Raw genomic sequence first — 22,687 nt, 5'->3', positions numbered from 1 at the left:
GGTGACGCTGTGATGTTTCATAACTTCATGCGCATGTCACCCCAGCAGTTCCGCTTCCTTGAAAACCTAGTGAGACCACTCATCGAAGTTCGGAGCACGCATCTGCGGCCATCGATTTCCTCGGCGGATAAACCAGATGAACTGAAAACAGTCTCGCAAGGCGCACTGCATAAATTTTCACGAACACAGCCAACCTAATCGTGCGCACGGAACGGCAGCTGTCTGCAGACGGGAGGACGGAAGTGTAAAAAAAATTAAATTATGGGGTTTTACGTGCCAAAACCACTTTCTGATTATGAGGCACGCCGTAGTGGAGGACTCCGGAAATTTCGACCACCTGGGGTTCTTTAACGTGCACCTAAATCTAAGTACACGGGTGTTTTCGCATTTCGCCCCCATCGAAATGCGGCCGCCGTGGCCGGGATTCGATCCCGCGACCTCGTGCTCAGCAGCCCAACACCATAGCCACTGAGCAACCGCGGCGGGTGACGGAAGTGTCGTCACCGGTTGTTGAAAACTGAAAGCTTATCGGTGATTGGCTGTGTCGCAATGGTCGTAATATCACAGTCGTAAATGTTGCCGACCCTTTAACACTCTCACCCACGATATTTGCGTGAATTGCGCACGTTGGTACCTTTACGTTCGCAGTCTGAACTAGACGCAAACGCTTGTTGCGCTTCCGCTTACGCATGTTACGAAAAAAATCGGCGCCTTACGAACGTAGTCTGAACATAGCATTAGACGTTCTCGCCCCCGCATTATTCTATCACTTTAGCTTGACTTAACATTTGCCTTGTGTGTCAGTTTAAGCAGCACGTTGAGACGTTTCGATCAACCGATGTGGTATAACTGATAAAGTGTGTTTAGCATGAATGCTGTGATCGGGATTCATTCTTCCTCGACATGGTATGAAAAAAAAAAAAACGTTATGCCACCTAAATCTTTTGCAATCTGTGCGCAAAGAGCATTGGTGTTCAGACAGCAGAACGTGGAATCGTTTCATACGAACAGTTAATTGAGGGATTATTTTCAGCCTAAATAATTTTTCACTAGGATGCTTTTCTTAAACCTAAGGCCTGTAAAGTTTCAGTGTGCGATGAGTTTTTGGAAGCTTTAAGATCCGCAGCCTCGAAAAGAAAAACACTGTAGCCCAGGCCTCAAGACACTTGTCTAGAACGTGCTCCTGGCAGACAAAACAGCTGCCAAAGCATTAGGCGTCCAGCAGGGATACAGAAGGCAAGGCATCACGTAAAAGTAGCCGTGTATTGCCACATCCAGCCAGTTTCGTGCCATATGTTATATTTACAATGTCGCCAGCGCAGTTTGAAGAACGCGCCTCGCACATTCTAAAGAAGTGTCTTGACTTCCTTACTAAATTGAAAAGTGAAAGATCAACTGCAAAATCCTAGGCAAACTCACTAGCACTGAGCATATCCCACCTGTACGCGCGACGGGCAGTCCTCCATATTATGCACACGTCATTCCGTTACTTAGTTCGACGCAGGCGCTCTAAATCCACCAAAAGCGTTGTTGCTGTGCGGGCGCCTGGTAGTGTGAGACCTTTCTGTGTCGCGTGCCACATTTTTAGGATCTCCATACTGCAGAGCGGGCGAACTGAACAATTCTTATCGCTCAGTTTTATTTCAACCTTGTCATCCACCGTGGTCGCTGGCGATGGCGGTAAAAATTTGGGTGGGGCGCCGAGGAAAAAAAAAAGAATTTTGACGGCTGTTTTATTGCAGCGAATACCTACTTGGCAATATGCTTGTCACTTTACAGCTGAACACTGTACGGCTAATGTGCTGCACGGTATACGCATCTACCTGGGCGAAGCAGATTTAGTAGAGCGCCCTCTCGGGCATGGAAAGGTATCAAAGTACAAAATCAAGTCGGGAGGGCCACGGTACCGTGGCCGTGAATGGAGGTTCGGTGATAGAACCCACACAAATTTTATTCCCTATGAGTACCTGTGAAAAAAAAAAAGCTATAGCAGCGAATGAGCCCCCACGGAAATGAAAATATTTAATGATTCGGAAGTGCACTTCTCTGCACTGCATATTTGTTCAAGTAATGGCAGCACCGATCATCACTCAAATGAAAACGAAGTGCTACTGTAGATTCTAAGACTTGTCTCTTGCGCATGGGTTCATCAAGAAAGACGCGTCTACATTTTTAATGTCATGATGCAAGCAAACTGTTTGTACGCGCTGTTTGCGCAAAAACAACTGCGTCACCAGTAGTTCGACAAACCAGCTCTCAGAAAAGCTAGCTTTACAATGGTGAAAAGTGTCTACACCACTGCAAGGCCACAAACCACATATCTGTCACCGGAACGGGCTGTCGACAGTGACGCATGCTCGTGCTTGCGGCGAGTGAAGGTCTCATAAATTCGTCCGAAGCACAGCCCGTCGCTGAAAATGACGTCCTAAAAACTTCATAACGGTCACATACAGTTGTTCGTTTCAATGGCCATCGCTTACCACTAGAGCTGCCGAAGCAGCAACATTTTAGAGCGACCAGTAAACAGATAGAGATACAGAGAAAGAAGCAACTGGAGAGGCAAATGATGAGAAGGTCGCTACTCCTGATTTTTGGCATTTTTCAAGCAGACTTCTGCGACCATCAGTCGGTATTCGGTCGCGAGCGTTTATTACGCGTGAATAATGCGACAGGCAAGGCAAGTGTAAGCAGCGAATCATCAAAGTACAAAGTTGTAATCCCCGTTTCGCTTATCTCCTCAAGGAACTTGTGCTGCTGGCTCTTCTCAGTCTGGGGAGAAGAAAGAAAGAAACACAGATCAGTGGGCTCAATAAAGAAGTACAAAGGGATATCTGATAAAACTGACATTTATGAGATGCCTAATACAAAGCCAAATTACAAATCCCTTCATTCGTGACAGCTGCTTGTAATAGCCCCCCCCCCCCTCCCACCCAGTTAAAAATATGTTGGCAAAAAATTAGCTTTAAGGCATGTTCTTATAAACCGCTTTAGCGTTTGAATTGCTTTCAGAACACGGACTCAGTCTTCGTATTCATGAAGCAACTCTACGGCTAGAGTGGTTAGCAAGAAGATATGCCAGGCGATCTTGCTGCGGGCGAGTGTGCACAGCCAACCATCACCAGTTTTACGTACAAGGAGGGTGTTGATTTTTTTTCCCAGCCAAGTCAAATTTATTTATTGTAGTTTTATGGTAAAAAAAATATTACTGCAGGAGTCCCAGGGTTTAAGAAAAACTGACCTATGGTTACACAAATACGGTAACTATGCAAAGCGAGCAAGGACTGTGAGCAATATAAATAATAATAACCAGGTAAGTTGACTATACCTAACAAAATAATTAGGTAGATACGATAATGGTAACACTAAGTAATCAAATAGAAGCATGTGAAGAAGCAGATTAACAACAAACAGTAATAAGAGTAATAAACTTGACACAAAAACATAACTCAATTCATTGTCTAAAACATCAATTAGTTATACAAAAAGAACAATAATAAAAAGTAAAAAAGATACGTAATGACAGTTTATTAGAAGATTCGAGTGAATCGGTCAATTTCCCGACAAAATAGTTTTTGGTGTGAGCGAAAAATGAATAAATATTGTGCGATCATTTTATTTCGAAGTGTAATGAATTCTATGTTATTCTTCATATATGGCTGTAAACTTCCATTAATTAGTTCTACGGCAGGCAAAAGAAGATTACTCCGCTGGGAAAACCTGCTATAATTGGTGTTAGTAATGTGTTCAGGATTATTACATTCAATGTAAACACCATGCGTGATGGGCCTATATGCAATTATAGATCGCTTCTGACGAAATGTTTGTCGCAGCGGAAGAACAGTTTTGAAAACAGCGATCTACACGACAAATCAAGTGGGCAGAAAGTCAGTAGTCTGATGGCTTGGCTCTGAAGGCGCTTCAAGTGTTCAGTATGCGTAAAATACGTGCTGGCCCAAGAGGATACCACCACAAAGGACGGCATACCACAAAGGACGGCTATGAATGTAAGCAAAATATCCCCAGATCGTCAAAATTAATCCGGAGTCCTCCTCTACGGCGTGCCTCATAATAAAATCATGCTTTTGGTGCGTAAAACCCCAGAATTCAATTCGAATGTTAGCAAAATACAAAGATGGTACGATGTGAGGTCAGAAATGAGTTATTGTCTTGATAATAATGTGGATGCCAATTAATTGGAATCTTTTTGGTAAGTGAACGAGTATGTGCATGGAATTTTAGTCCAATATCTAATATGATGCCAAGAAACCATGCTTCACTCGAAATAAGCACGACGTAACCAACAATTTTAACAGAAGATAGGACGTCGACTGAAATTCGCGGGGAATGGAACATCGTGATTGTTGTTTTAGTGCGATAGATGAGCAGCTGGTTATTTTTTTCACCACAGAATATTATCAAGTCGGTGTTAAGTTTAGACTGGAACGTGGCAACTGTTTTACTGATGCAAAGATTGTTGTGTCATCAGCATATGCTATACATTTGTTCTTGCTATAAGAACATTAGATAAGCCATTAAAAAGCAGCGAAAGTAAGTGTACCTAAAATTGATGCCTGGGAGACTTTTACGTTAATGTGCTTGGATAATGAGATATTATCTTTAATATGTACCATCTGATACCGGTTACTCATGCTGGTTTCTAATAAAGTTTAATGGAGGACCAGATATGCCATATAATTCAAATTTAACAAGCACTATGTGGTGGTTTATGATATCAAATGCTTTTGTCAGATCGGCAGATACAGTTACCAAAATTATGAATCTGTCAATAGCTTGCTTAATTTCTTCAGTTAGAGTATAAGCGTCAATTATGTAGAATATCCTTGAGAAAATCCGAATTGTAGAGGAGACAAAAGCATCTATTTTATCAAGGCACGCATCAAACGAGTGTAGAATAGCTTTTCAATCACTTTACCACAAAAACGAAGGATGCAAATTGGTCTAGTATTTCAGATCGAAGTATGATCACACTCCTTAAAAACAAGAACTATTTTGACATCTTTAGGACAGCTTGGAAACACCAAGCCAGAGAGCTGTTTGTTAATAAGTAGAGATAAAACCGACAACATTTCTCTAGAAATTAACTTTACTCTAGAATGATCAATATGGTCTATACCAGCGCTTGTAGTCTTCAGTAATGTGGGAAGTTGGGCGAGTTGGAGATTAATCATCCTACCTTGTAGGCGAAGCAGCGGACTGACAAGGACAAGGCGAAAGCACACAAGGATACACAACACTCGCTGCACTCGCAACTACTCTATTTCAGACGAAACATTTCATATTTATATACCTGCGCACCCTCAGACGTAAAGGATAAGCAAGGCAAGGTTAAAAGCATTTTCAAATTCATTTCCCCGCGCATACTCGGGCGTCAAAGATAGGCAACATATCTATCATGGTCTGCAATCCTATCCTATTTGTTGCATCCCTAACAAAATCCTTTATTACACATTTTTTCTAGTGTCTTCCGAAGAGGCAACCTCACGAAGGCTCAGAAAAACCGATGGTTTACTGATACAACCCTCTCCTCTCTTGTAAATGGTGAAAAGCTTCCCGTATTTCCCTGGTCAGCTTATCTTTATGGTGCGATAGAACTGTAGTGTCATTGTGAAGCGGCCAGCACCCATGTGCACCTAACAAACTCGGTAAAATGTGTGCCGGACTGGATCTAGAGTTTCAACAAAAATAAATGTAAATGGTTATAGGTGCACGTTCAAGCAAAGGAAATAATTTGTCAAGTGCAGGTTGTCCGTTGTATACTGTTTGCCCATATATTGTGGAAAAGTATAAATCGGCCAAACGGGTCGGTGTTTAAACAGAAGACTTTTGGAGCACAAAAGGTCACTGGGGGGAAACAGTCATTCCTACATTAAAAGGCATTGCTCACGCATGGGAGCTGGCCACTTTACACTGACACTACAGGAAAGGGTTGTATCAGTCAACCATCTGTTCTTCTGAGCCATCGTGAGGGTGCCTTTTTGGAAGGACACTAGAAGAAATCTGTAATAAAGGATTTTGTTAGGGGTGCAACAAATAGGATAGGATTGTACATCATGATAGATATGTTGCCTGTCTTTGACGCCCGAGTATGCCCGAGGAAATGATTGAAAATGCTTGTAATCTTGTGTTGCTTATCTTTGACGTCTGAGGGTGCGCAGGTATATAAATATGAAGTGTTTGTTCTGAAATAGAGTAGTTGCGAGTGCAGCGAGTGTCGTGTATCCTTGTGTGCCTTCGCCTTGTCCTTGTCAGTGCGCTGCTTCACCAACACGGTATGATGCTTGTAGTGTTCAAAGATGTGATGACTTAAACTTAGTCTGAATTCGTCGGATTTTACCCCCAAAAACAGTGGTGCGCACGACAGCAACATCGAGCCAAAATGAAATCGTGCATTGCAATCTGGGAACTTCATATGAAACACAGAGTGACAACGGCCACCTTATTCAAAATATACAACGACTGGATGCAGTATGTAACACCGTAACACACGTACATTCTTGATCGTCCTCACTGCGGTCCAGGGTTCTAAACAGGTGGCCCAGTCGCTCCAGAACCACTCGATCCTTAGGGGCCTGCGAGCATGAGAAGCAGCAAGCAGATACCATGATGCTATGTACAGATGTTATCGCGCAGTTTTCGCTAACTACTTGTTACCAGCTAAATAACCAGTACACACATTCATAAGGCGCTTCATATGCAAGAGCGATTCGTAAGAACAGGCAGCGGCCAATCGCGTCCTGTGAAGTCAGCAAGCCGGTCGCACGAAGATGTTACGAAATAAAAGGTTTTTTATTGTGGTAGCAATTACACGGACTCTCGAGGCGCATTCGTGCCGTCGCCATTGGCGCCGCCGTACTATCCTGCAACCGACGGCGCATGTGTGGCCCGAGCATGTGGCTTAGAAGGCCCCGGAGACGCGCAGTGCATTCGGCCCCAGCGCCTGTGTTCACAGAACTTGTCTTTCGTAAGTGCCCTCTGCGATTCGCCATCCCCGCGACGATCATCTACAACATGATAGTCTCCCTATCACGATTGACGGACGCAGAAACGCAGACCAATAAGGAAGCGCCGTTACATAAGAGATTATTTAGTGATATACGGGTCAAGGCTCGTATAAAAAATTACTGAAATATTATTTTTACTCAATGAAAATTCATCGAGTGCGCGCTGTAACATTCTCATAAAGAATTAATTGAAGCCTGCGCTTTGACTAAGAGAAAAGTCTTGTGATGAATTTAAAATGTGAACGAAGTGTACATTACATAGGTATACATTAACAAAATCCGTGGTGAGGCATCGTGCGCTCGCTACTTCTCTACGTTTCATAAGCATTGCACAACTCAACTTCTTGGTGTCAGTAAGGATACGCGATGTTTGTTTGGCGTTCTTCAATTTATTCTTGAATAAAAACCCGTGTTCACGAAGCAGTTCGACCACCAGAGCGATTCGTAAGGAAACCCACGAGCCAATTGTGATAACGAACATAAAATTACCGAAGAGTACCTGGCCAATACCACAAGGTTCTTGCGAACTTAAAACCACTGTGAGTTCTGCTGCATGGGGCCCAATTTGCAAAACCTTTCTTTCGTAAGAATTGTTTGCCATTCGTCCGTTCTCATTGGCCGACAGTTCTTTTAGAAACACCAACCTATCATCTAAACTGCTTTGTGAATATGGGCCCAAAAGTTTATCTGTATCTGAAACTCTTGCTATATGTTTTTCATGTGTCTCGATATTTACAAACAGCATTGGCTCTACCCTCAGGTATACTCTATTGTTTGAAAAGTAGTTATATCTGAACGAATCAGGAGCAATAACTAAAGATGAAAGGGCACGCTGCTATAGCTACTCGCTTAGCAGCGTAACATATTTCTTCGTGTTTCGCATCGCTCTAGCACGCACTTGTGTCATGGTTGTGTTCGCGGCCTCAAACATGACACTATCGATTGGGATGGGCCACGTCCGAGCGTCCGAAGTTATATTTTGCAAACAGGCACACACTCCAAGCAAACACACATGCAGACGCACGCGCGCAATAGCACGAAAGGCCACACAAATGCACACAAAGGGTCTATTGAGACTATTGAGTCTACTTTGAGTCTATTGTTCTAGCGTACTTTGCCACGAATCCAGACATGCGTCTGGTTATTTCTGCTCAGCCCTGCCGTTGATTAAAAGTCAGCTTAGTTGTTGCCTCAAACACTTCTACTTTTGTGCCAGCTCAAAACGGGACACCAAACTTGGTTAAGCGCCGCAGGACGGGCAGACGTGACCGCGAACACGCGGTCGGCACACGTTGACTTGCGGTTTCAAGCGCGGTGAGCCCGCGAACAATATTATTTTCTCTCCGACCACTTTCTGGTCACAAAAATTGCCAGAAAGTGGAAAGAAGTTTTGTGGCCAAAAGGCAGACATACCATATGGCATGGGCTTGTCAACACAATAACAGTATTGGCATAATAAATAAGACAACGTGGCTGGGCTGGATCAAAGCTGGTCCAGCTTTGATCTTGAGCAGCAACGAGCCCTCATCAAAGAGGACGGCCAGCAGCTTTTGCCAACAGTCTTCCAGACTAGGGACATGACCAGTCTGCCCATAACCCTAAGCTTTTTTTTTTGGTTTTCAATAAAAGTTTTTATCATCATCATCATCTCCGACCACTGATGGCGCCAAAAACGACAATTTTTCGGAAGTGTTTATGCTTGAATAAAGAGGCCGTTTAACTCATTATTCTCTTTAACTCAATGCTAAAGGTGTTTTCCACTGGTCGATCTGGAGCAGGCTCGCGCTTTAAACTGCTCGCTTTCGAGCAATTCACTCTGCGCCTCTTCCTCCCTCTTCACAATCACTCACTCACGCCGGATCGCCCTCACTTGCTCTGCCACCAAGGCGCGCATCCGTGCGGAAATAGGACGAGAAACATACGTGACTTCCGTCTTCTTGTAAAAATCGGTACGCAACATTGTGCCCGCTGTGATGCGGCGACTTTGGTTGCCATGTAAACGTACAGAGCGGAAGTTAGGCACCATTTTCGTAACCAGTTTGTGTGAGATGTGCGCAACAACTTCTGGCATGATCCCCCGCAGAGCATTTTTGTTCTCCGCTAGCCGATTAGGAGTGACGAAATCCGAGTGCTCGCTCAAGAATTTTGTCGGCCAGTCCAGATCGACCAACATAAAACGCCATAAGAGGGAAGTGCTTGGTATTTATTTTACATAACCAGTATCACTGCCAACTACGATAGCCTACGATATAATTTTTTTTACACTACAGCCAAAATTTTAAGGTCATACGTGAACTTGCAGTGCAGCAAAGCTTGGCGACAAAGACAAGACAAACTCAAACGCATTCTTTTCCTATTACGTTACTGCGAATAAGCTCCACAATTGGAGAAGCAAATGAACCATTCTGACAGCGTAAATACACGCCGCCCGAAATCAAGCACAGGTGCGGCCACTACTAGCGGCAGCATGGGGGCTTGTGGCATCGCTCAGTGTGATGCCCAACCACCGGCGCCTCATGAAGTCTTACGGCGCAGGCACAATCAAAGCGATTGGCGAAAATCCAGGCGAGTCGTCTGTTATTGTGAGTCGTCTGCCAAGACTCCAGGAGGCGCCGGTGGTGGCGCTCTGCGGAGCACTGTCACGGGCTCCCGTGTTCCCGCTAGCAGTGACTGCACATGTACATCTCCAATGAAGCAATTAGGATTTGCTTTTACATCGCAGTGCAAAGCGTTAAGCTTCCTATTTAGCGCGTACCTTGCGCCGTTTGCCCCACAATGCGTTTCAGATTATTTTAAATTGTAATGTTGTCGTTTTTTGTCATCTTTATGAACGCTTTGTAACACCTGGATTCCAGTTTCAGTACTGTCCGATTTTTATATTTGGGACCGCATAGGATAACTATTCTTTTAATTTTTAATTATTTTTGCCCGTCATAATTAGCTCGCACGAAGTCTATAATCATAAATAGAAAAGAAGGGAAGAACCCTCACATACCACGGCCCCTGGCCACCTTGTCAATACAGTCGGTGAGTCAACATGAAGTGATTGTTGAAGCTTCGTCCACCTAACAATCGCCCGCCAAAGCGTGCTGTAACTGCAGTATTGATAACTTCCACGAACCCATGTGTACACCACCCATCTTAGGTTAAAACAAAACATTTCATTGTCGCGGATACTATATGTGCATGTCTGCACGATGTACACTCACAAATTTGGAAAGGAACTCTTCCAGCAAGCGGTGCTCGACCGTGACTCGGCTAGGGCCGGCCACGATGGCTCCATCCCTTCGCTTGCCGTTGGTCCAGCCTCGGCTGTACTGGAACGTCTGGCAGGAGGCGATCATCACCAGGCAGACAAGCAGCACTCCGCAAGTCGCAACGGTGCGGCTCATGACTGCAGTTGCCCAGGCAATCAGTGAAACTCGCCGCGAAAGACACTGCCCGAGTGTTGCATGTGACGTGATATCTCTTCATAAAAACTGGCGCCTTGTTGTCATTAGACAAAAAAAAAAGGCAGGTCCAAAGCTGAACATGAACTTCAAGTGGCGGTTCGAGCATTACGTTCGAGTGTGACAAGAGAGCTTGAAAGCGTTTGCCGCACCCGTTCGGTACCTACACTTTTGAAGTCGAGAGAACCTGAAGAGCCATTCCAAACAAGAATAACTTAAAGAAAGCCTGTGTGTCGGCCACGCTAGTCACGATGTCATAAAGGCCAGGGGTCAAATTCACGAAGGTTTCCATTTGTAAGAGTGCTTTGTCACTGACCTGCCGCTTCGATGAAGTACATTTTTATCAGCAACATCGCCCGACACCTTTTCTAAAGAACTGCTCTAGTGTACGAGCTTCTTTGTGAATACGGAACCAAAACCAGGCAATAAGCAAACGCTCCAAATCAAAAGTTTTGTCATATATGGACACTGGGGCCAAATTCACAAAGCTTTTATTCTGTAAAAATATGGTTTGCCATCAGCCTACCGGGTTTGTTGTTCGCGATCAGAACTGGCCGGCGGCTGTTCTTTTGAACCGCTCTGGAGGACGAACTGCTTTGTGAATCCGGACCCAGATTCCATGAGCTTGCAGAACATTGAGAATGAAATAGAACATCGCAGTCGCGACATTTCTCAGATTCCCGTCATACGTAGTTAGTAGCTTCAAAGGCTGCTGAAGAGAATTACAGTCACCACAGTAGTAGTATTGTAGGAGTCATATGCAACCCACCAGTACTACGACGTCAGTGCGACCTTCCTGTGGGCGTTTCACACGCGTTGTACAACAAAAGCCGCGGTGCTTTGTGCAACGAAATGTCACAAACGCGGTTTTTTTTGAAGCTCCACAACTACTCGTACCTCTTTGCGACAAGCACAAAAGCGAAAGGCGCTCGCTTTTTTCCTTCTTCGTACAGCACACACAAATAAAGAACACGAAAGAATGGCACGCGCACGCAACGTTGACTCAGAAGTAAACTATTCATTGCCACTATGCGTGACAAAATAACATGTGCAGTTAAATATCGGAAGCAAAAGAAACAAAGGAAACAAACGAGAATTGGCATTTTCAATAGTGATCTATAATTATGTCGGTTAGCAGAGACGGCGCTGGACGGTAAAAACAAGGATGGGGAGGCAAAAATGCGGAAGGTTACCAAGGCCTGCCAGCACATTGCGATTGCATTCTACGAAGCAGCACAAAATATACATAAAAATGGCACAACAGGTACAGAAAAAATATTTGATGGCCCAACGCCAGGAAAGATCATAAAAGGATCGTGCAGCGAGAAAATCAGTTCTTTTTTGCAAGAGAGAAATTGAGGGTGTGCTAGTACGTAAGTCTCCAGTGCGCGAAGTTTCTATGGCTAAAAAAAATTTTCTCGCCAACTGGTAATCTTTTTCTTCTAATGACAGAACACTGTACGGACATCGGCTCGCAACCACAATCGTGACAATGTATACCAATATATCAGCTAACAGCATGGGAAACATCACAATCGTGTTTTCTTAGCGATCATTCAAGCATCACCCCAGTCGTCTCGCTAATATTTTCCCGCATGAAAATGGTAAAGAGTACTCAACACCTTCTGCACAGGCGACAAACATTTTGCGATACTTCTCGTCACAACCTGCTTTACCCGCGCAGACCAGACTTACCTGACTATACAAATGCGTGGCAACTTTTGCTGGGCTGGAAAAACTCCCTTTATATTTCCTCGCCTCCCTATCATTATTCCATGAGTAATCCTATGCATGCATGGCCCCATGGCACTCTCTTCATGCTTCCTTTAGCCTTTAGCAATCTCATTTTGGAATGAGTAGCCAGTCCTTAAATCCCTGAGCAGAGATTCCGCCACTGAGACTAGCACGTGGGCCGGAAAACCAGCAGCCACGAGGCGAACAGTTCATTCCTGGAAACATGGAAAGGGTGGCGTTGTGCGGCAGGGCTTGTGCAGTTCATGCTTACAGCAAGACTTCACAATAGCCCTTGTAAGTACATTCGAAGGCGTGGAATCAAAGTGTATTGAAGGCTTCTTCCCACGCGGTTCTTATACATACCTTGCGTTTGTAAGCACTGTATGTTTGCAAGTAAATTGGCTTTAGGGTAACCCAACTTCCATAAAGTTGGTTTAGCCCTTCCGTATTTTAATAACTGTGGTGGCGTGGAGTGAAGATAGCAGACCGGGCCCCTAACCTGAAGGTCGCACGTTCGAATCCTTCTCCAGTCCACTACACCTTGAGGCTTGGGGTGCTGCCTGACACCGGCAAAAAAAAAATTCCTAGAGCCAGTGGGGCTATGCTAGTCCAGGTGCAACCAAATTAGGAAAGCCACGTTCAAAAGACATTCCCTCACAAGATCAGGAATTGGCCATGCCGGTGCAGTATTCGACCACTACCTCCCTCATGACTTCTGCTTTTAACCCATGGTCCTCAGTCCCCAGCGCGTGTGGAGCACCTCACCGAGGCGGCAGTCAGACCTTCGATGCGGCAGAGGGTGCTAATAATCTCTGGATCCAGACAGGCCACCCCTGGAGTCTGAAGCTGACAACGTTCAACGCGCGAACCCTCTCGAATGAGGCTAGCTTAGCAGGGCTATCTGAGGAATTATCAGGCGTTGCCTGGAATTTTATTGGCCTTAGTAAAGTTAGAAGTACTTGTGATCGAGGCTTATACAGTGCTGACTAACAGCCACGTCCTCTGCTACAGAGGTCTTCCAGATAAGATAGAATACGGGGCAGGGACTTTAATCCGGAGTGGCCAGGTAAGTAATGCTTTTCTTCACTACGTATCCCTTGCTTGGACAGCGAGCACTGTCTTGCGTGCCGCCTCGGGACGCCCAGCCACGGATGTGTGGGACTCGCCATACACGCTCGCGTTGCGGAGAAGGGCTGGCGCTGGGTAGTTCCCGCCCTAACAAATGTCAGCTTGCGCTAATTGCATCATCCTCAGTCCTTTGGGACCACTATGTCAGCATCTGAAAACACAATCAGCATTCTATATTTAACCTGCGGGCGAGGGGAAGGTCCTTATAAAGTACTAGTTATAATCAGCTGCGTCCAACGACTGGTGTGCCTTGCGGCATGAAATCATTGGATTATCGAATACCAGAACTAATGAATATCCGCCCAGAGATAGACTACATAGCGTTGCAGTGTCAGTATCTTAAACTCATTGAACATCTAATCAAACCACTTATAAGTATAACTGTCGACTTTCATTGTGTAATGACACCTTATCAAAATCATAATTTATTATTAAATGTTCGGTCATATTACAGCTATTTAATATACAGAAAGCTGTCCCATGGTCAAAAACAGTATCGGGACCTCCTGTATAAGAGCAATTATGATAGCTAACGACTGAAAGCAACAGTCGCACATAACAAGGTAGTACACAAACAAGAAGAATAGAACGTTAACAGAACAATATATAGAATTGATTACACAGAATAACAAGGTTTTAGCATATGTCATGGTAGCAAGAAAAATTGTATGAAAAAAAGAAACAGTTTATTCGCATTGTTACAAGAACACTGAGCAAAAATAACGGATAGAATAAATCTTCTCGTTAGTCTGTCAAAATAAGTGATTTTTCGTTCTCTTTTAAATTCATGTAAAGATCTTGCGCTTTTGATTATGAATGGAAGAGTGTTCCATATATACATGGTAGTGAATTCTACAGCCTGTTTACCATAGTTAGTGCGGATTCTTGGTGAATGAAAATTGTTATTAAACGCATATCCGGTGGTACAATAAATCATCAGGTTAGATGGTGAAAAGGTGGTCGCTGGTAGCTCATTATTCACAAATCTGTAAAAAAAATATTCCTAGGTTGTATTTCGTGAGTCCATAAATGGTAAGTTATTCGCGTATAGTAGGGATTTGGCGTTAGAAAAGCATGAATTTAAGTAATTATACTTATGGCTTGGTTCTGAACTACCTGGAGAGACGCATTATGAGTATCATAAATTAAGCGTTTCCTCAACATATTATACCAGGAGTAATATGAGAGTGGACAAAAGTGTGGTAAAGTGAGAGTAACGTGGTATGTGTAAAGTTAGGGGGTGCTTTAAATAATATGCGTATACCGTAAGATGTTTTCTTTTTTATGTGAGCAATCAAGTAGAATGCAAAGGAGAGATGAGCATGAACTTGGAGGAAGACAGTGGGGACCAAAAGTGAAGGTGGAATGGATGCTAAGTTTCGCTGATGTGAAGAGAATAGAACAAATTTAGTCTTAGTTGCAATAATTGATAACATGTTGGCATTCTACCCCCTTAGGACTAAACATGGTGGTATCATCAGTGCACAGAATGCATCTTGTGGAAGACAGTTCGATAAATTATTAAGATAAGTCAAAAACAGAAGTGGCACCAGCATAGAGCCTTGGGGCACACTGATCTTAGTGATTCGCTGTAGAGAATACACATTTGAAATAGAAACAACTTTAACTCTGTTATATAAGTAGGTGTTTAGTAGTGAAAAGGCAGAACCTCAAAGGCTAATTGCCTGGAACTTAGTGAATAGGACATTATGATCTATGCTATCAACTGCTTGCGTTAGATCAACAAAAACTGAGGCCGCGAGAAATTTACTGACCAAATAAAATTTTTAGTTGGTCAGTAAGATTGATGAGTGCCAGTCCTGTAGAATATCCATGGCGAAAACCAAACTGGCATGAAGAGAGGATATTAAATTCAGAAAGGTATTTCGTTAGCCATATTTCAACTAGTTTCTCAATAAATTTCCCGAAGAACGGTAGAATGCAGATATGTTGGAAGTGATGTAATAATAACCTGTCGCTTTTTTTAGAACTGGGATGACTTTGCCACATTTAGGTTCACATAGAAATATACCAGCCCTGAATAATAAATTAACATTAAATGAAAGTATATCTGAAATTAAGTTCGCAATTTAATGTTAGCAAGGAGGACTTCATCAAGTCCAGCGCTTGTCACTTTTAGGTTTTTTATAACAATAGTTATTTCTTCCGGCCTTACACGAAATAAAAGGAATGCCTTAGGTAGACTGTTCATATTGAAGATCTGTGTAGGAGAAGGTAAACTGTTATGAAAGAAAAACTACTGAAAGACTCAGCTATATCAGGAGTCTGGTCTTGTCGCGTGTTCCTGTTTAAAAAGGAGTTGACAACCTGCCATTTTTTCAGTATTGTTAGCCGCCTGTAGAATTTTCTGCTCGATATACAATCATTTAGCTGATTTTAGTTTACAGTTCAGAGTGTTACAGGATCATTTATATAGGGCACGTAAGTTCATGTTAAATGATTGCTGTTTAGTTTGCCTATACAGAATGTTTCACGTAACTTGAACAAAAGATTTTAAGAAAGTGGTTAGCCGCAGCCGAATGAAACCAAAGGCGTATGGTTTGCAGCCATGTGGCGTTTTGTTGCGTTGTAGAGGGGATTGAGAAACAACCGATCCAATTTAGGGGGGCTGAGTACATGCTGCCTAGATATATTGTCACGAGAGGAAAAGCCAGTCAGTCAGTTCTAAGCGAACGGCCGTTTACAGTTCGTTTTTTGCAGAAGCTGCCACGCACACTTCTTCTTCCTCGACTTCTAGCGTAACTAGCGCGTGCCATTACCCCTCCCTCCAAAAAAAAATAATAATAATAGAACAAAATAAATAAAGTTGGGGAGAGGTTAAATGCCACAAGGAAAAAATAAAAGAAATGAGAAAGACAACGGACGTGACGACGGGGGCCGCATCACAAAGTTTGTGGATGAGAGTCAGCGCGAATGGTAGGGCTTCATTCTGGTAACGTGAACAATATCAGAGGAACGTGGTCGACGGGAGTGGTGCGAACTGTCGGCTGGAATAACTTCGTAGTTCACAGGACTTAGACGACGCAAAACTATGTAGGGTCCAAAGTATCGGCGCAATAATTTTTCTGACCGGCCTCTCTGACGTATAGGGGTCCAAACCCATACAAGATCTCCCGGGTTGTATGTGACGTCTCGGTGGCATATGTTGTATCGACGAGCATCTTGACTTTGTCGGGATAGAATTCGTTGCCGCGCAAGGTGCCGCGCTGCCTCGGCACGCTGAACAAAGACGTCTGTATCTGGTGCGGTAGGTTGCGACGAAGTTGGTAGGAGCATCACGTCGAGCATAGTGGTGACGTCGCGTCCGTAGACCAGACGAAAAGGAGGAAACCCGGTGGTTTCTTGTAGGGCAGTGTTGTACGCGAAGGTCACATACGGGAGCAGTTCATCCCAATTTTTATGGTCCGTGGCAACATACATGGAAAGCATATCCGCAATCGTTTTGTTGAGACGCTCAGTTAAACCGTTAGTCTGCGGGTGATACGCAGTTGACGTACGGTGCGTTGTCCCGCTCAGCTGCAGGATATCTCGGACCAACTGGGCAGTGAAGGCCATACCACGGTCTGTGATGACGACAGCGGGAGCACCATGTCGAAGGACGATATTTTTGATGAAGAAGTTAGCAACATCTGAAGCAGTAGCTCGCTGAACGGCTTGTGTTTCGCAGTATCGAGTGAGGTAATCGGTGGCGACGACGATCCAGCGGTTATCAGCCGAAGACTTGGGAAATGGGCCGAGTAAATCAATCCCGACTTGTTCAAAAGGTGAGCAAGGAGGTCGGATAGGCTGAAGCAGACCGGCTGGTTTCAGTGGTGGAATTTTGCGACGCTGGCAATCTCGACAGCTTCTGACGTACTGCTTCACGGTTTTTGTGAGTTGTCGCCAATAGTACCTCTGCTTGATCCTCGCGAGAGTACGCGTGAAACCAAGATGCCCGGACGTTGGTTCGTCGTGGCATGCACGCATAACGTCGTCGCGAAGAGTAGCGGGAACAACGAGCAGGAAAGCGGTTGCCGTAGGGTGAAAGTTCCGCTTGTATAGGATGTCGCCACGTAGGCAGAAAGATGACAAGTGACGCGCGAACTGCCGTGGGGGTTGTGGGCGGCTTCCTTCAAGGTATTCAATCAAGGGCTGGAGCTCGGAATCTTGGCGTTGCTGTTGAGCAAGGTTTAAAGACGGACGAGTACAAAGAAAACCCGAATCGTCGTCAGTATCTAGTGGTGCGGGTTCGACGGGGGCGCGGGAGAGACAGTCGGCGTCAGTGTGTTTCTGGCCAGACTTATAGACGATGGTCACATCAAATTCCTGCAACCGAAGGCTGCATCTTGCGAGACGGCCTGAAGGATCTTTGAGATTCGCCAGCCAGCAGAGAGAGTGGTGGTCGCTGACGACACGGAAGGGGCGTCCGTACAGGTATGGGCGGAACTTCTGGATAGCCCATATGACTGCCAGACATTCTTTTTCAGTTGCTGAGTAGTTTTTTTCAGCAGCAGACAAGGTTCGGCTGGCATACGCAATAACGCGCTCAACACCAGCTTGAAACTGTACGAGTGTCGCTCCGAGACCAACGTTACTAGCATCAGTATGCACTTCTGTGTCAGCCTCGGTGTCAAAGTGACCAAGGATCGGTGGTGTAGACGTTGCTGAAGGTCGTGGAAGGCGTCGGATTGTGCCGGGCCCCAAACAAATGTGACGTCGTTCTTGATGAGTCGTTGCAATGGTTCGGCAATTTCACAAAAATTGGGTACAAAACGGCGCTAATACGCGCAAAGCCCTAAAAATCGGCGGACATCGTGTTTTGTCTTCGGTATCGGGAACAGAGCGACTGCCATGGCTTTGTCAGGGTCAGGGCGCACACCGGTGCTGCTGACAATATGACCTAGAAATTTGAGCTCCTCGTAGCCAAAGTGACATTTTTCGGGCTTCAGGGAGAGGCCGGCGGTGCGGATAGCTTGAAGAACCGCCGCAAGCCGCTGGATGTGTTGTTTAAACGTGGTGGAAAAAACAACTACATCGTCTAAGTAGACTAAACACGAGTTCCACTTGAGGTCAGATAAAACTGTGTCCATCATGCGTTGGAATGTGGCCGGAGCGGAACACAATCCAAAAGGGAGGACCTTAAATTGATAGAGACCGTCGGGTGTTATAAACGCCGTTTTTTCCTGGTCCCGTTCGTCAACTTCAATTTGCCAGTACCCACTACGCAGATCCATTGAAGAAAAGTAACGGGCATGTCGCAGGCGATCCAAGTAGTCGTCAATTCGAGGAAGTGGGTAAACATCTTTTTTCGTGACCTTGTTCAGTTTGCGGTAATCGACACAGAATCGTAGTGAACCGTCTTTCTTTTTAACTAATACAACAGGTGAAGACCAAGGACTTGTCGATGGTTGAATGACATCATCGTCGAGCATTTGTTTAACTTGATGACGAATAGCATCCTGTTCTCGTTGCGACACGCGATAAGCGTGTTGGCGAACAGGTTGGACGGTCGGTTCAGTGATGATTCTGTGTTTGATTAAAGGAGTCTGTTTGACCTTCGACGTGGTGGCGAAACAGTCGCTAAATGACGATAGCAAAGTGAGGAGCCTCTCCTTCTCGTTTTGGTCTAGATGTGGGTTGACGTTGATGTGACTGGTCAAGTCCACATCGCTGGGTTCCGGAATCGGGATTGTCGTTACCGAAGCACAGGCGTTGGACTCGGCCACCGTTTCAAAGTAGGCCATGGTGGTATGCCTCGCAAAGTGCTTGTATTCGCCACTGAAGTTGGTAACTAGAATCGTGGTTTGCCTATGTTGGAGCTCTACGAGACCTCGTGCGACGCCGACTTCGCGATCCAGCAATATGGCGAGGTTACCTTCGGCGATGCCTATTCCTAGTTGTTCTTGGGGGCATTTAACAAGGACGAAGATGCTACTGCGAGGCGGTAACGTCACGCAGTCATCGACCACGCGTAAAGCCGTGCGGTGATGTTCATCCTCCACACTCGAATCCGAAGATATATCGTTAGAAAAAGTCACGAACAAGTCACGAAGGTTAATGATCGCCCCATATTCCTGGAGAAAATCCATGCCCAGGATAACTAGCCGAGAACACTGGGGCAGCACAAGGAAAGACGCTACGAAAGTCGAAGTAGAAATTGCAAGTCTGGCAGTGCATCGTCCAATGGGTGACACGAGGTGTCCTCCGGCCGTAATCAGATGTGGGCCGTCCCACGCTGTCAGCACCTTGCGTAGCCGAGTGGCCAGTGAAGCACTCATAACCGAGTAGTCAGCTCCCGTATCGACCAGTGCAGTTACCGGATAACCGTCGATTGAAGCAGTAATAGCAGCAGAAGTTCTTTTTGCAGTTTCGAATGAAGGCGTCAGCGGTACGTCGCGAGGGGATGGCGTCGGCGGAGGATATTTGACGGTTCGCATGACAGCGGTCTCACCCCCGGAGGTCGCCGTTTTCAGTTTCCCCGGCGCGGGCTTCCACCGTTGACTCCAGCGGAATCAAAGGCGGGTCGAGCACGGTTTGGTGACGCGTACCGACGAGGTGAAGGCGACCGGGACTGTCTTCGCTGTTGGGCAGGAGGAAGCCGGTTACTTTCTAAGTATTGCTCGATGTCGTGCGGGCGTTCGCCATAGCGCGGGCAACGGGTGTCCGGATGGTATCCCCGCAGACCAATCCGTCGGTACTGGCAGTCGCGATACATGTGACCAGCCTCCCCGCAGTGATAGCACAACGGACTGTTGTCGGGGGCGCGCCATACTGTAGATTTGCGCGGACCAGGATGAAAAGGTGCTTGCGGATTCGTGCGGTGGATCGGACTTGGGGAGCGTCGAGAAATCCCAGCAGGCGGCTGCGAAAAACGGCCCGTGGACGACGCGGAAGCCCGAAGAGCATCCGCGTACGAGAACGTGGGAGGTTCGGGTCGTGTTGGAGGCGAGGGATGAACCACTTTGCCGATTTCTTCCCGAATGACATCCGTAAGAACCGCGGCACTGGGAGGTACCGGAGCTGATGCATAGGACTTCTGCAGTTCTTCTCGAACGATTTGTCGTATTAGCTCGGTAAGGGACTCCCTGTCATCATTTGCAGGTACGAGAGAGCATGCAGCAGTCATGGTGGTCTGGCGTTCATACTGCGAGAGCCGCTGCCGAAGAATACGTTCCATAACTGTTGCCTCACGAACGAACTGAGAGACTGTTGTAGGAGGATTGCGCACGAGGCCCGCGAAAAGCTGTTCCTTTACGCCTCGCATTAACAGACGCACCTTCTTGTCTTCTGGCATTAGTGGATCGGCCCGACGGAACAATCGCGTCATGTCTTCGACGAACATGGCGACGGTTTTGTTTGGCATTTGGAACCTCGAAGACAGTGCCTGTTCGGCTCTTTCTTTTCGTTCGGGAGTGCAGAAGGCTTCGCAAAGCAGTCGGTAAAACTCCTGCCAGCTGGTAAATGAGGCTTCGTGGTTCTCGTACCATACTCTCGCCGCGTCTAAAAGGGAAAAGTAGACGTTCTTCAACTTACGGCGATCGTCCCAGTCGTTAAAGGTGGCGACCCGGTTGAAATGGTCCAACCAGTCTTCAACGTCCTCAAAGGTGTCGCCATGGAACGGGTTAGGCGTGCGAGGCGCGTTGAGAATGCATGGTACGGCAGCATTTGGGATCCCCTCGGTTTGGCTTGCGGTAGTTGTTGACATCTTCCTCACGGAGCTTGCCAGGGGGCTGTATTGCGGTGGAAGACCTTGGAGGCGACGGCTGCTTCGATAGATTTCTGCCGTCCCCGAGGTACTGGCGTCGGTAGCTTCTGGTTGAGGACCGGTAGGCATACGATGGATGCGTACCCAGCACGTCCACCAGTTTGTCACGAGAGGAAAAGCCAGTCAGTCAGTTCTAAGCGAACGGCCGTTTACAGTTCGTTTTTTGTTGTTGTAGTTCGTTTTTTGCAGAAGCTGCCACGCACACTTCTTCTTCCTCGACTTCTAGCGTAACTAGCGCGTGCCAATATTGTCGGCGTCTAAAGAAAGCCCACGAAATATGAAATAAAACCACGTGACTGCGCTCGTGCGATATCGCACTGCAGCGGTCTCAACCGTGCACCGAGAATATCGCTTAACTGGGACGACGGCGCTTCCTTTCTATGGTGCCACCGCCAAAGATTCTGACGAATTATGAAGCCGATGCCTAGAATCGCGGCCGTTCACTTTGCCACTGTCAGCGCGCACGGTTCTTTCGCACGAAGCGCGGTTAAGAATCTGGGGAATCAGCTGAAGCAGCTGAATATGGGGAAAATTAGGGGCATGGTATGGGCAATGTGTAGGCAATGTTACAAATGTATGGGTTAAATGCGCCTTTTCCAGTAGAATATATATGCAAGTGGTCCATAGCGTTATTAGTCTGCATTACGGCTGCGCTGGTATAATTACAACTACAACTGAGATCAAATTTTGTGAACATAGGGGCGGACGCCAAGTCTATGGGTCATGGTATATGAGTGTTGATCAAATACAGCTTTAAAAGATTATAAACAAGTATTCGAAAGTATCATGATGCTGTTATTAGCTAGGTTTCCCGATGTCCCAAGAGAACTCTGCATTTCAGATATTTTATACTTTGAAGGAATAGGCAGCATGTTAAGTGCAACGTGTCGCGTTTTAATGTTTCTGGCGTATTTAGAAGCGTTACAAATAATTATTGAACCTTCGTTTTCTTTCTTTTTACTTTTTCATGGGTGATATATTAGATTCGTCTGGAGAGAGAGAGAGATAAAACATGGATAAGAATGGCAGAGAAGTCAACTAGACGAGCGTACGGTTTGCTAACTTACACTGGGGGAAGAGAAAGGGGGACTAGAAAGAGGAAAGCGGGAGAGAGTGAACACTGTGTGTGCACGCAGCAAAGCGCCTTGAAATCAGTCAAGTCCAAGCAAGTGCCCCACCGATGCATTGGGCCGCCGTCATTCTGCTGTCTGAAGCTAATACTGGTGCTTCCCCATAGCTGGTGATGCGCGTTGAAGCCACCTGGGAAGACCAAGGGACCAGCGGTCGTTATCAGTACGTGGCAGTATATCGTTAAAGTAAACCGCGGCATTTTTTTTTTTACTTCAGTACGAAAAAATTGCTGCGGGTGAGCTATGATGCTTACACTTGCAAGCACTGAATTGAGAGCATCCATCATTTGCACTACACGTCACGCTGACGGAGTATGCAGGTTATTCACAGGTATTCGAAAAGTATTCACCAGAGAGTGGGGCATCATAACCCCTTGCCGGTCTTCGGGAAATTTGTCAGGAACCCGCACTGTGCACTCTACAGCAGTGCGCTGTATCACTTGACGTGGCTCCTGCTCC

The 22,687-nt window shown here is 45.8% G+C and overlaps 1 protein-coding gene across 3 annotated transcripts in view; it reads right to left on the bottom strand.

Annotated features, from left to right (window-relative positions):
- Positions 1-2,467: 2,467 nt before the first annotated feature.
- The window catches only part of Crz (Corazonin), a 42,653-nt gene continuing 22,433 nt past the window's right edge, over positions 2,468-22,687 (bottom strand). For 2 of the 3 annotated variants that reach the window (XM_065426682.2, XM_065426681.2), the window contains exons 3-5: positions 10,232-10,416; positions 6,512-6,590; positions 2,468-2,769 (exon numbers count right to left, since the gene is read on the bottom strand). In XM_065426682.2, the coding sequence (XP_065282754.1) occupies positions 2,765-2,769; positions 6,512-6,590; positions 10,232-10,416 (269 nt within the window). In that variant the 3' untranslated portion in view covers positions 2,468-2,764. The remainder of the gene's footprint in view (positions 2,770-6,511; positions 6,591-10,231; positions 10,417-22,687) is intronic. The other variant, XM_065426683.2, reaches the window with a different exon arrangement.

This window comes from Dermacentor albipictus, chromosome 1 (genome assembly GCF_038994185.2).
Source record: "Dermacentor albipictus isolate Rhodes 1998 colony chromosome 1, USDA_Dalb.pri_finalv2, whole genome shotgun sequence".
In the NCBI taxonomy this organism is placed as follows: Eukaryota; Metazoa; Arthropoda; class Arachnida; order Ixodida; family Ixodidae; genus Dermacentor; species Dermacentor albipictus.
Note: the sequence above shows the minus strand (reverse complement) of the source record. Positions and strands in the feature narration are given on the sequence as shown.